Raw genomic sequence first — 14,656 nt, 5'->3', positions numbered from 1 at the left:
ACTTCTCTAAATTAATATTAAAATATTGTGTACTAACTTGTTCTTTGCTTAATGGAAAGTTTCCAAAATGATCTTATTTCATAATTAAAATCACTATTTGAAAATTTTAATTAAAGTGTATTTTAAAATATTAAGTGTGAATTTTTCATTCTTCTTCTTCATTGGGTGCAAAAACTGAGGTGTCTAAATCCAATTAAATTCTAAATTTATATATATATATATATATATATATAAGAAACCATTACATATTTTAGAAATCTATGGTTTAAAAAATGTGTAAGCTAGTTCACTGTGTATAATTTGAACCTCTTCTAAAAAAAAAGTATAATTTGAATCGTATAATTGAGATTATTTTTAATTGTACTCGTGCATGTACATTGGGTTACACACTAGTTTATATATCTATTTAAAGCCAAAAATAAGAGAAAATCCAATTAGATTTCAATTGAATTCTCAATTTTGTGCCACGTGTCTCCTTTAATTTTTTCTTTTTAATTTTTGCGCCAAATTATTAGTGCAAACCCCAAATAGTTTATATAAAAAACTATACGAATGCTACGCAAAACCCAAAGAGTTTATATAAATTTTGTGCCACGTGTCTCCTTTAAATTTTTTTAAAAAAAATTTTGTGCCAAATTATTAGTGCAAACCCCAAATAGTTCATATAAAAAACTATACGAATGCTATGCAAAACCCAAAGAGTTTATATAATATATATATATATATATATAGACTACAATGGGCAATGAAGAAACTGTATTGTCACAAAAGCTAAACTCTTTGAATTCTTTCTCTTTAATGGAAACAATGAAATTGTTGATGAAGCTTTAGAGAGGGGGGAAAAAATCAAAGCAACTAACTTTGTATTTACTTGAAGGTTTTAGAGAAGTTTGTTGTCTTCACTACGCCATCATTCTCTACCTTAGGTCCCTTCCCTTCTCTCTCTCTCTCTCTCTCTCTCTCTCTCTCCAAATTTCTTATTTAGTTTTGATTATCTTATTTGGAATATTGATGGGTTTGTGTCAATTTAGGAATTTTGCAACTTCAATAGTTTAATTTTTATCGATTTTCATTCATTTTTATCATTGTTGTTTAATATTCCTATGCGTAAGCAGGAGCCCCAAATTTCTTATTTAGTTTTGATTATCTTATTTGGAATATTGATGGGTTTGTGTCAATTTAGGAATTTTGCAACTTCAATAGTTTAAAGTTTATCGATTTTCATTCATTTTTATCATCGTTGTTTAATGTTCCTATGCGTAAGCAGGAGTTACAAGCTAGTGAAACTTAATGGTTGATGAAATTTGAAATGATAAGATTGTAATCCATTCTTTTAGGTTTAAGATAGAAGATGATGATTTTTCTTCATTTTTATCAACAAAAAAGAAGAAGATAAGGGATGATGAAGGAAAGAAATGCTATCAATAAAATCAATTAAAGTTAAAAATTTTAAATTTATATTTGTATCTATCAAAAACAACCATTTTTTTTAGCTCTTTATGTTTGATTCAGTTTCTATTTGGCCCTATACATTTCAAAATTTTCATTTTCATGAAAGGCCAAACAGAAAACTTAATTCAACATGAAGGGCCAAAATGAAAGTTGAATGAAGTATATGATGAATTTAAAACACGTTTGGTCAACTGTAATGGTAATTACAAAGGAATATGAATAGATATTACAACGAATACAAAATGATGTAATGTAATGCTTATTACTATTTATTTGTTTAGTGACAACACAATAATAGAATCCTGAAGACAATGAAATGAAAACATTTTAAATCAAACTTAAAATACTCCCTAAAAAATCAAACTTAAAATATATTTTAGAAAATATCTTACTCATATAATTATATTTTCTAAAAAATAATATTTTTTAAATTTGAAAGCGAGATTAGTTATTTTTTATGATTTTTTATTTCATAACTGTTAGGTGCATATGAAAAGCTTGTTTATTTAGGAAAATATTAATTGTAAAAGTTAATACACCTATTAAAGAATAACTATTACATTCCTTTTTAAATATGAATAGTTATTCTTTATTTTTTTAATTAGAAATGAAGTTATTCCTTATTTTAAAAAATAGTTATTCATAAAGATATAAGAATAAATAACTATTATTTTATAATGTCTATTATAATCTACCAAACATAAGCGTTTGATGGGATTTGAAATGATAAGATTTTAATCCATATTTTTAAATCTAAGATAAAAGATGATGATTTTATCAAAAATAAATAAATGAATAAGGGCTGACGGAGGAGAGAAACACTATCAGTTTGTTTTTTTTTTCTTTTTTAAGGGACCTTTTTGTACTTGTCTCTTTTTTTTTTTCTTTTTTTTTTTTTTTGAGGGGGACCTTTTTCTACTTTATTGGGTGCAAAAACTGAGGTGTCTAAATCCAATTAAATTCTAAATTTTATATATATATATATATATATATAAGAAACCATTACATATTTTAGAAATCTATGGTTTAAAAAATGTGTAAGCTAGTTCACTGTGTATAATTTGAACCTCTTCTAAAAAAAAAGTATAATTTGAATCGTATAATTGAGATTATTTTTAATTGTACTCGTGCATGTACATTGGGTTACACACTAGTTTATATATCTATTTAAAGCCAAAAATAAGAGAAAATCCAATTAGATTTCAATTGAATTCTCAATTTTGTGCCACGTGTCTCCTTTAATTTTTTCTTTTTAATTTTTGCGCCAAATTATTAGTGCAAACCCCAAATAGTTTATATAAAAAACTATACGAATGCTACGCAAAACCCAAAGAGTTTATATAAATTTTGTGCCACGTGTCTCCTTTAAATTTTTTTAAAAAAAATTTTGTGCCAAATTATTAGTGCAAACCCCAAATAGTTCATATAAAAAACTATACGAATGCTATGCAAAACCCAAAGAGTTTATATAATATATATATATATATATATATAGACTACAATGGGCAATGAAGAAACTGTATTGTCACAAAAGCTAAACTCTTTGAATTCTTTCTCTTTAATGGAAACAATGAAATTGTTGATGAAGCTTTAGAGAGGGGGGAAAAAATCAAAGCAACTAACTTTGTATTTACTTGAAGGTTTTAGAGAAGTTTGTTGTCTTCACTACGCCATCATTCTCTACCTTAGGTCCCTTCCCTTCTCTCTCCAATAAATATCCGCCACGCCATCAAATTAAAAAAAAAATTCACCTACCTCTGCCTCGAATAAATAAATAATGAGTAAATAACACTAACAAATTCGACCCCACAAAATCTCTCTCTCTCTCTCTCTCTCTCTCACTGTGTAAACGGAACGACAATAGAAACATTCCCAAACCCCTTACTCTTCCCTCCACAGTTCCCTATACCCATTTCTCTGCTCCATTATTTCATCAAAAAAAATTGTCTTTCACGGTATAAAATTTCTATTCACTCTCTTGGGTATTGAGAAAAAACCAAAAAGGTTTGATTTTGTTTATTGAAAATGGCAGTTTTGTATGGTGTTGTTTGTTTACTTGTTTTCATTGTTGTTTCTTGAATTTTTTATTTGTTAACGAGTTTTTTCTTTCTGGCCTTCATATGCATGTAACAGTTACTACAACACAAAGTTGGGTCCTTTTTAATCTGAGTTGGGTCGTTTGGCGCTTTTGGGTTTTGGTGTGATGGCCCGAAACCCAAGAGTCATTGCGGCGTTTAATGCAATGAAGCGTTTGGATATCCCACCTGAGAAGGTGAAACCCGTGTTGAAGAAGCTATTGGTGTTGTACAACATGAACTGGGATTTGATTGAAGACGGGAATTATAGAACACTCATAGATGCCTATTTTGAGCTCAACGAAGGTGGTGGCACTAGTAGCAAAGATGAGGTTGAAGATGATGAAAGGTCACCAAAAAGAGTTAAACAACAGAGTGTAGTAGAAGGAAAAGGGAAGGAACCCATTTCTTGTGATGATAATGGTGCTGTGGTTGCTGGAGATGATATTGATGTTGATGATTATGTTGATGATGGTGGTGGTGGCGGCGGTGGCGGTGGCGGTGGCGGTGGTGGTGGTGATGATGCTGTGTGTAATACTACTATTACTAGTAATGAAAAGCCAATGCTGGATCAACCCATTACAATTCTCCCTCCAGGTAATAATCATATCAATTGTCATGAAAAAGATATTAGACTTTTTTGGCTCACGAGGGAAATTCGCTTGAGATGGTTTAGTCATGATTAGAGAAGAGTAACTCAAGTTGATGGAATAATTAATACATAATGCTAACTAATTTGTAGAGGATCTATAGCCAGCTCCAAAAAAATTGGGACTAAGGCCTTGTTTGTATCTTTGTTTGTTTGTTATTGTTGTTGTTATATGTTGGAATTATGATTAAATGAGTAAGTTTATAATTTTGTAGCAGCTTAAGTTTTTGGAAAAATTGGTAATTTATTATGATATCATAACAGGTGGTCCTAAGTTCTTCGAACTCAGTTTCCACCCTAGCTCCCATTTATGTTGAGTCTTGTTTATAAAGAGTTGTATCATTTTCAAACTGCTTAACATTTGGGATAATTGATGATTAATCAGGAGGTGGATAGGGGATTAAACTGTTGCTTCTTATTTTTATTTACATTGCAGGAATTGAAATTTTAGATACAAGTTGCATCATCAATGTAATTTCTGTGATTCATAATTTGTGTAATTTTCAATATCTACCTGTTATATTTGTGTGATTCATAATTTGCTGATTTCACCTCCTAGCTTTGTTTTGTATTTGTGACTTCTTAGGTACCCTTATACTTTGGGCGTTGAACTTTTGATCATGTGAATTTCATCATGAATACCTACTGTAGCTATCCCATGTTTGATTGATTATCTGTTTTATTTGTGTCAATGAGAACTATAGTTAATGCTTGCTAATTTACTTCTTGGTCTGGTTTTGTTTAGCTCGTCCAAGGTCCTCAAATGGTTCAACTGCGAAACCTTTTGTCAAGGTTCTGCCTCCTCATTATGTGCTTCTTGGCAATGACAATGACAATTCAGTGGGCATTGGCCATACAAGCCATGAGACTGTTTTTGATATTGCTTCTTCATCCTTGGGAGAAGTGAGAATCTTATTGAATTGTGATTCTGCACTTCGTCAAATGAATTTTCGTATTCCAAAGTTAGACTCAGTTCTGAAATATGTGGAGGATAAATATCTCAGATCAGGGAAAATTGTTGGGCCCCAGTTTTCTGTGAGAATGTTGTTGAAGGATTTGTGTGAAAGTTATTTGAAGCTGGGTACAAATTCTCCTGATAGATCTGCTGCTGTTAACTCTTCTTCTGATGTTGTTATAGATGTCCGTGATGCCTCACGTATTACTGGACCAAAGAAGAGAGCTTTTGCAGTACGTACTTCTGAAACAGATTCAAATCGAAAGGGTTCAGGCAGTTCCAGGCATACAAATTCACGAAATCTGGTTCATGATGGGAACAGGGCCTTCTGTAATATACTTGACATAACAAAAGGTGCAGAAAAAGTGAAAATATCATTGGTTAATGAAGTTAGCAGTGAGCAGCTCCCAAAATTCAATTACATTCCACACAATATAATTTATCAGAATGCTAATGTAAATATTTCATTGGCTCGGATTGCGGATGAGGATTGCTGTTCGGATTGTTCAGGAGACTGTCTTTCATCATCAATTACTTGTGCATGTGCTCGAGAAACTGGTGGAGAGTTTGCTTACTCGCCACAGGGCCTGCTGAAAGAAGAATTTCTAAGCGCTTGTATCTCTATGAAGCGAGCACCTCAAGATCACCATTTTGTTTATTGTCAATACTGCCCATTAGAGAGGATGAAGAATGAGGACATGCCTGAACGATGCAAGGGCCATTTGGTCCGAAAGTTCATTAAAGAATGCTGGAGAAAATGTGGATGTGACATGCAGTGTGGTAATCGAGTAGTGCAGAGAGGCATAACACGCAAGTTGCAGGTGAGATTCTCCTTGAATTTCATATGGTGGAAGCAGGTTGATTTAGAATGAGTCTTTAATTTAAATAGTCAATTATTTTGGCTAGGGTGTGGAGCCAAGCAGGTTAGAATGACTTCAAGATATCATTTGACTGAATTTCAATACTTGGTAATCATTTTTGACAAACAATCTCAGAAAATGTATGTTCAGCATGTGTTCCTTTGGACAATAATAAAGTTTTCCTGCTGAAAACACCCATTGTTTGGATATTCATGCTGATACTAGTTCATGAAATTCTTTCTGCTATTTTGTATACATCCAGTGATAATTAAGTTTTTTAAGCTACATATGTTATAACATAATAAATGTTCATGGACATTTGAACTCTAGCTCATCCGGCACTTCTTCTACTTATAAGTTCTAGGGGGAGAGTGAGGTCGGGAGTTCGAGACTCATTGGATGCATGTGTAACTTACCAATAATACAAAAAGGAAATGTTCATAATAACTACAACAAACAACAATAACAATGACAACAACTTCTTGTTTTATTGATAAGATAATTTTCATATGTTTATTCTTTATGACTTGTAAACTTCACATTGGCTTTTATTCTTTAGGTGTTCTTGACTCCTGAAGGAAAAGGATGGGGTATCAGAACACTTGAGGACATCCCCAAAGGAGCCTTCATATGTGAATATATAGGGGAAGTACTGACCAACATGGAGTTATACTATCGGATTCTGCAAAGCAATGGCAACGAGAGACATACGTATCCAGTAACACTTGATGCCGATTGGGGCTCAGAAGTAGTTTTAAAAGATGAGGAGGCACTTTGTTTGGATGCCACATGTCACGGAAACGTTGCAAGGTTCATCAACCATAGGTAGGCTTTAAGTTTTTTTGTTTCTTTAATTGGTTATTGCATGTGTGTGTTTATGCTCTTAGCTGCAATTTAGCAGCATTTTTTTTCTTCTATCAATCATGTGTCTTCATCTTAGCAGGTAACCCATTTTATAAATTAGGATGTTAACGCTCAAAATTATCTTGGTTGCTTTTCGATTTTTCATGAGTGAAGTTATTTGTTTCCATGATTATGGCTGTTTTCATGAGTTGATGGCACCTTTAGAGAAGACATTGGAAAATATTATTGGTATCTGTAGCCAAGGCAGTTGAACTACAAGAATAGGAATTTCTATGTTTCATTGTGCGTATAAGATGCTATAAATACAATCAGTGCTTATGAACAAAACTAAAGACAGTTTTGACTTTTGAGCCTTCTCAATATGCAAAAGCACCACCCAAAAAGAAGAAGAAAGAGGTGGAAAAAGATTAATTTCTAATGAAGAAAAATAGAGGTTTTTTCGTTTTTTCCTGGTAATGCCTTGTTCATTTGTTCCTTTTCCTTATCTGTTGCAATAAGGAAAGTAACATCTATGATTCTGTAAGGAACATTTTTAAGAAATATCATACCTCAGAAGATATAAATCCTAACTTATCTATTGAAATTGAATGGATCTGACAGATTATTTTGACTTAAAAAGAAAGCGAATGTACCTTATTATAGCTAGTGAAACTCAGGAAATACATAATAGATTGTTTTTCCCGAATAACTTTTTCATGCTTGAGTAAAGATTATGCTATTTCAAGTCCTCAGAAATCTGAGTTTTATTATTTATTGTCCTTTTATTTAAAATTCTTTTCTGTAACAACATCATAGACTAATAGTCGTTGTTGTATGATCCTCTAGAAAGAAGGAAGTTTAAGCCCTTTGCTTGTCCTATAAATTGGATGCTCCAATGAAATTTTAATAGGATTGCTGCATGAAGCCACAAACTTGAATTGATCCACTGAAAAATATTTGTGCTGCTGCTTAAATCAGTAGCATGTGGATCATCTGTGTGATTACAAAGAATGCCATTATTTCAAATTTCCTGCACAAGCTGTCAGTGGTTGTGATTTTAGTATTATCCTGTTCAAGCTTTTGAATTTATATATTTAATTAATTGGAAAATGCAGCCAATGAGTTTTGACTCAAATCCTCCTTCCTCCTATAAGAATGGGTGAAGAGTGTGGGTTCAAAACCCATTGGGTGGATGTGTAACTTGTATGAAGAAGGGATGATTTAGTTCTCCATGGGGTGGGCAAATTGGCCCTCTTCTATTTAATTATTATTGGCACTTGATTTTTCTATTTTATCTGTAATTACTTGTGTCTGAGAACAAAAAATTATGTTCCTCTACTATCAGATATCAATATGATATCACCATATGGTTTAGTGCACTCCATTACTTGGTTATCATCTTCTTCTTCTTCTTCTTTTCCTTTTTTTTTCTTCCTTAAAAATTTCCCATTTCTGTGTTCTAAAATGAGTTGTGTCTATTGTTTCAGATGCTTTGATTCGAACTTGATTGATGTTCCTGTTGAAGTGGAGACTCCTGATCGTCACTATTATCACGTATGATTTTGACCAGTTTCATTCACATTTATTTCCTAACTTATTTTACATATTTAGAAAAGGAAATTATTTTGGAAGGGTTTGGATGGGGAGTTGTAAACCTTCCAGAAGGATGTACAGCTGAAGTACCTGCTTGTGTTTCTTGTATACAGCTTGCCTTTTTTACTACGAAGAAAGTGCGTGCTTTTCAAGAACTGACATGGGTAAGTAGGCTCGTTGTGTGAAAACAAAATTGTTTCTTGGAGTTTCTTAGCTTAAAACATGGACTGTAAATGGTTGTTTCACTTGTTTGTTTGAAATTTTTTGGATTTTAAACTACTTAAAAAGAAATGAAAAAATTATGGCCTTAATGCATGATGTCCAGTCTGGGGAATTCAGAATTGTCTTATGCTACAATAGGGTTCCACATTTCCACTTCTGCTAAAATAGGGTTCCTGGTAGTTCTATTTGATCTTTACAATCATCACACCTTGATTCATTTTTAGCAGCATGTACATTTTTTTTCCCCTTTTGATAAGTAAAAAATAATCATTTTTGTAGTTACAGTAGTCCAAGCATATTTGTGCCCATTTGAATCTATTGCGTCACAAAGGACTACAATCTTTTCTATGGAGGTTCTTCAGTGGTATTAGATACTGCAGTCTGCAGGTCTCTATTAGACTTAACTCTTTCATAGCTTGCTATTACATGGGTGTCATATGAGTAGTAGATACGAATGATCTATCAGCATTATATATATATATATATATATTCAATCCTACTTATCAAAAATATATATATTCAATCCCAGCATGTGTCTGTAAAAATTTAAAACCCCAATTTTCAGCAGTCATCAAATATCTATGATTTTCTTTTTTGATAAGTCAAAATCTATGAACTTTTGAGTTGCAGAAATGTAACACAATGAGGCTGAGCTTTCCTAAACATCCTGTTGATATAAGATCTGCATCCTTTTTGCTCTATTATATATGAAAACAAAGCTGTTTTCATTTGCACACAATTACTTGCAGTATTATTTATCAGCATGAGAAAGTTGTTCCCACACTTGTATTACATGTAGGGTTGATGTAGCCAATAAGTTGTTCGCCTGATGTAGTCTTTATATTTGTCTGTTTTAAAGATATATTAGCCCATTTAGCCCATATCATTAAATTCATGCCATAAACAGGGGGAATAAGGGTCTGTTCTCTTGCATGTGGAGTAGAAGTGGTTTAAGGTTGACTATTTGCTTTTTGTGATTGTGTCTGTTCATGAAATTTCAATTTAGATATTTCCATGTTGCATTGTTTTGAAAGAAAAGGACAGTGGACTGGGTGATATAAACAAACACGTAAATGTCGCCAAGAGCCTCGTAGCTCAACTGGCACCTTTGGGTGTTTCTAACAAAAACATCTAGGGTTCAAATCCCCCTCCCTATATCAAAACAAACATATAAATGTCCTAATAGATGTATCTTATGGTCAACCCTTAAAATAGAAGAACAACTATTTAATGTGCTGTTTAAGGTGCATTAAATTCATCAAAGCATCAAAGAATCATAGTATAGATATAAATTTAGGTCCAGGTCAATTTATTAGTTATAAAAAAAACTTTAGGCCCTAGTCAATGTAATTTTGATGGCAATCATGGTCACTATGTGCTTGGGAAATGTGAGTTTGGATGCCAGTAAAATGTCACTCTGTAAGCTGGTGAGAAGTCTGTGGGAAGTCAGATTGTATTTTGGTTTAAACCTTTGCCGTAATCTCAATGGGAAGCTTTTCTCAAAAAATTGTTCTCTTCACTGTTTCTCTCTGACTTTCTGATGTTTTTCTAATTGAATATAACACTAGATTGGTGGGTTGTTGTTTTGTTGGTACATTTAGAATAGAAATGTGACATCCACTTTGAACCACTGAACTTTATAGAGTCCAAGATGGCTTTAGAAAATGTCTTCTTAGTGTGCGTTTGGCATTGATTATTTTTGCAAGTTTATTTTACTATTCAACTTATTTTTGCTACTATTTATGGGTCTCATTGCACTTTTTGGTACTATTCATGAGTCTTATTGCACTTTTTGGTACTATTCATGGGTCTCACTATACTATTTCTACTAATTTTTACCTTTATCTATAGCACTTTCAGCAAAAAAATTTCAGTTTCAGTTAAATAAGTTGTTCTCAAATGGACACTTAATGGAAGAAAACTGACAAATCAAAAAATTGTTGATAAGGCCTCCACAGAACCCATAAATGTATTTAAAGAATATTCTTACAATGTACTTGAGAAAAGAAAGACATTCTTACATTCTCGTGAACATTTTATGTGTTACCTGCTCTCTAAACTATTGGAAGTTTTAAGCCATTAAATCTTATGTGCATGCTAATATTTTATGTGACCTATTCTGAAGTTCTTGTAATTTAAGTTGAACGCTGGCTGTCTGCACTCCTCAATGCTTAGATTGTTTTTTCTGAAATCATTTGCAGGATTATGGGATAGACTTTGCTGATGAAAATCATCCCATTAAGGCATTTCAATGTCGTTGTGGAAGTGAAGTCTGCCGAGACAAGAAACATAAAAGGTCAGTTTATATATATATATATATATATAGAACATAATGTGAGGCTAATGTGAATATATATAACATTTTGATAAGTATATTTGGACAGAAGAAAGAACATAATGTGATTATATTTATTTAATTTGGTTTTGAACAAAAATCCACTGATCTGTTTATGCCAATGAGCTCTATAGCTCACATGACAAATTGCAAGGTGGAGAGTGAGGTCATGGGTTCAATACACACGGCATGCATGTGTAATTACCAGTTGCCACTAAAAAAAACATTGATCTTTCTGTTAAGTCTGGGTGTTTGTTTCAGCATTTTATTGTGACTCAGTTGAGTGAGAAATGCTGTATAAAGGATAACAAAATTGATTCTCCCTCGCTTTGTGTATTTCGTTATTAGGCAGCAGTGTGGCTTTACCCGTAACTGTTCTCCTGCAGGAAATAGTTACCCTTAAATCTCTTTATTCACTTTTGATAGGTTGATGTATAATCAAAGTTTGAGCATTTGAAAGAAAAGAATCACAGGAGACTGGTTTGAGTGAGAAAAGCTGGATTAAGGATAACAAATTTGATTCTTCCTCGCTTTGTGTATTTCCTTATTAGGCAACAGTGTGGCTTTACCCCTAACCATTCTCCTGCAGGAAATAGTTACCCTTAAATATCTTCATTCACTTTTGATGGGTTGATGCATCATCAAAGTCTGAGCATATGAAAGAAAAGAATCACAAGAGACCGTGAAATCATCTTTCCTTTCTTTTCACTTCTGTGGCTCTCTTTCATCCTTAAGAGATTGAAGTTGGAGTTCTCGTGTTTCGTTAGAACCTGGAATATTAATGGGAATTGTAATTTCAGAAAATTATTTTGAAACCAACAACCTGGCTTTACTGAATTTTCAAGAATATACAATTCCCAATCAGAATTCCTGCATTATGGACACACCTTAGAACTACTTTCCTGCTAGACTTTTTTCACTATTTAATTTTCCATATAGATACAAAATAGTTAAGGCACACAATACCTCAACAGGATGCCTTACTTGTGGAGCATGACCATGCTCTACCTTAGACAATGCATGATTTCTCATCTGAACTCAGCAATACATAATTTAATATTTAAACTGACCAAAATTGCGAAATCAATTTGGTTGATACTTCTATTAAATTGATGCAGCCAAATGGGCTATGTTCTCTCCTCTTCATGGTGATTAGTTAAATTAGAAAAAGCAACAAGTATATAACAATGGTTTAGCAAGAGTTTCCACTTTCTCCATGGTTAATAGTTTTTCTTGGTCTGTAGGCATTCGTTTTTTTCCTAGGACTTCTGTTCATCACATACCGATTCCAAAAGAGATTATGAATTGAATTTAACTTGGGACAACTTACACTGGAAAAGTGTATGTGAACAGTTTTTTACTTTTATCTCTGACAATAATATGCCTGGTGCTTAATTTTTCCAAAAAAATCCTGATGCTTAGGCTTTGAATGTAAAGCAAATCTTAAATAGGAAGGTGTTCATAACATAATGCATTGCATATTAATTTGCTGTTTTCACTTCATCTTTTAAATTTACACACATCACATGATTTTTATGAATTTGGCTCATTGTCACTCTCTTTGCCCAGCCTAAAAAAGGTGGATCTTAAACAGAAATCAAGCAGTTGCTTTCAATTATCTTTTGAGAACTTTGGACCTCCCAAACACCTCAAAGGGCCCAAATAACTGAAAGCCTTAACCATGATATAGGGAGAGAGAATACATGGTGCATTATGCTTTGTTTCAAATCTGAAACTAAACTATTAATTTAGTTTGGCATTTCTTAATATCTTCTTTCCTGATCACTGTAAAATTTTCTGTAACAGGAGCTAGATCAATGGGTATAACACTTAGATGAATAATTGACAAGATCATTTTCTGAAGGACAATTCTCTTTTTTCTGCAACTTCCTACCAATTAATACAGAAGTAACTACAAGAACTTTCATGAAGAGAGATTTTTTTTATTCCAAAGATAAAATTTTGGAGATGTCTGAGGATATTTTGGGAAGTTTAACGATGATTTGTTTCACTATATCATACATAGAGCTTTTGAATTTCTGTAGTTGTCCCTGTCAATTTTAGAGCGGAAGCAGCCACATGGAGAGTATTTGTGAGTATTTTCAATATCCATTCGATTCCTCTATTTGTTCCTCATCCAAATTTTTTGCTAATTGGAAAAGGAGATGCATTTAAATTTCCTTCTCAAATAGAACTTTATAAGTTCACTGAGGTATATGTATTGACAGTATGCAATAAATTTTATGCCTGCAGGTTTGTTTTTGGCTCAAGTCCCTCACACATTTGTTACAGCATACCACATGGAGCAGAACTGATGCATGTCCTACAGCAGACTGACTTTGTTAGGTGTAGATTTTATGCTTTTTCCCTCCTTAGAAATAAATATTTTTTCTTTTTTTGAGAAACTCCCTCCTTAGAAATCAGTTGCACAAATTCCTGCTCCATTAAAGCATACAATCGATTTCTCCTACTGTTTGAGCTGCATTGTGCCTAACATCTTTTATCTTTTTGAAGAAACCAAGTGTTCCGAATTTTTGTCCACATCTAACAGCCTATCTTGTAGGTAATTCTCATTGAAGTTTTTGATTTTAATGGAAATTTTCTGACTATGTGTATGTTCAAGATTTTAATACAAGGTTATCATACCATGAGTCCTTGCCTTTTGACTGTCTAAGATTGCTTTTTTAGTTACTGGACTCATGATGTCACCGAAGAATAATTTAATTTAACTTGGTTTCGTGTGTGAGGACTTACTCAAGATATATGGATTATAGGTTTTAAATCTTGTTCTAGAGACTTGAAGATTATGAGTGGATGATTAGACAAAGTTTGGCTACAAACTTTGTTGTAGCAATTGACTACAACACCCACTAAAAAAAATTAACGTGTTTATATATTTTGAAAATCTAACTGTTGGATTGCATATACTTTATATTCTTAACACACATATCAAATATTTTACTAATAAGATGGTATTTACTATTCAAGCTATAAAGTTTTTTTATGCCTAATTTAAGACTATAAAACTTGATATTTTAAAATTTTTTTGATAACATACTTATTGATTTTTTATTTTTTGAAAATTTTGCAAACATGGGAATATAAGAAAATGTAATCCAATAGTGAATTTGTTAAAATTCATATCCAATAAAAAAAATATTAAGTAGAGTTGTAGGCCTGTAATCACTAACTACAATTAAGTTTATAATAAAACTTTATCGCCATTTAACCCAAAAGCTTAAGCTTATAAGTTTGGGCTCGTCTATATTATATTAACCATTTATTCTTTACATATATATCTACCAACTTTGTTAAGTCTTTCTGAAAATGATAGAAAGAAAGATGTCTTTGTTTACAATTTAATTTAGGGGATAAAAACTCCTATAAGAATTTTCACCATAATTCAATATGGGGGTTTTTGCATGAAAACTTGTAGATAGCATATATAGAGTTCCAAGAAACAAATCGAAAATTCTTTATAAAGAAGGAAAAAAAAAAAAAAAAACTCGGAGAGAAAAAACCTCCTATAATGAACTTTACATTAACCTCCTATAATGAACTTTACAAATGTACAATCTTTGGAGCTATGTCAATGAAAGAAAAAAAGGAACAACATATTAATATCATTATTATTCCATATGAAGATTTCATTCACACGTATATATTTAAAAG

At 32.3% G+C, this 14,656-nt stretch overlaps 1 protein-coding gene across 2 annotated transcripts; it reads left to right on the top strand.

The window, feature by feature from the left end:
* The first annotated feature begins 3,265 nt into the window (after positions 1 to 3,265).
* On the top strand, positions 3,266 to 13,593 carry LOC112015520 (histone-lysine N-methyltransferase SUVR4). 2 transcript variants are annotated; one of them, XM_065761126.1, is made up of 9 exons: positions 3,266 to 3,407; positions 3,586 to 4,124; positions 4,922 to 5,952; positions 6,551 to 6,816; positions 8,322 to 8,388; positions 8,541 to 8,591; positions 10,851 to 10,945; positions 12,791 to 13,076; positions 13,238 to 13,593. In XM_065761126.1, exons 2-8 carry the CDS (start codon positions 3,656 to 3,658, stop codon positions 12,795 to 12,797), a joined length of 1,986 nt encoding a protein of 661 aa, XP_065617198.1. In that variant the 5' UTR covers positions 3,266 to 3,407; positions 3,586 to 3,655; the 3' UTR covers positions 12,798 to 13,076; positions 13,238 to 13,593. The 2 variants fall into 2 exon arrangements, with proteins under 2 accessions (XP_065617198.1, XP_065617197.1); XM_065761125.1 differs by having other exon boundaries at positions 3,266 to 3,456.
* Positions 13,594 to 14,656: the final 1,063 nt, after the last annotated feature.

The sequence above is a fragment of the Quercus suber genome, unplaced genomic scaffold (assembly GCF_002906115.3).
Source record: "Quercus suber isolate HL8 unplaced genomic scaffold, Cork oak 2.0 scaffold_396, whole genome shotgun sequence".
NCBI classification, from domain to species: domain Eukaryota; kingdom Viridiplantae; phylum Streptophyta; class Magnoliopsida; order Fagales; family Fagaceae; genus Quercus; species Quercus suber.
The sequence above is the reverse complement of the archived record's forward strand: the minus strand, read 5'-3'. Positions and strand labels throughout refer to the sequence as shown.

Bases quoted from the DNA above. Each gene is read 5' to 3' on its own strand.
- LOC112015520 (XM_065761126.1), top strand. From the start codon at position 3,656: ATGGCCCGAAACCCAAGAGTCATTGCGGCGTTTAATGCAATGAAGCGT. The intron at 8,389-8,540 runs GTATGATTTTGA...TCTTGTATACAG, and splicing joins CTGATCGTCACTATTATCAC to CTTGCCTTTTTTACTACGAA. The intron at 8,592-10,850 runs GTAAGTAGGCTC...AATCATTTGCAG, and splicing joins CTTTTCAAGAACTGACATGG to GATTATGGGATAGACTTTGC.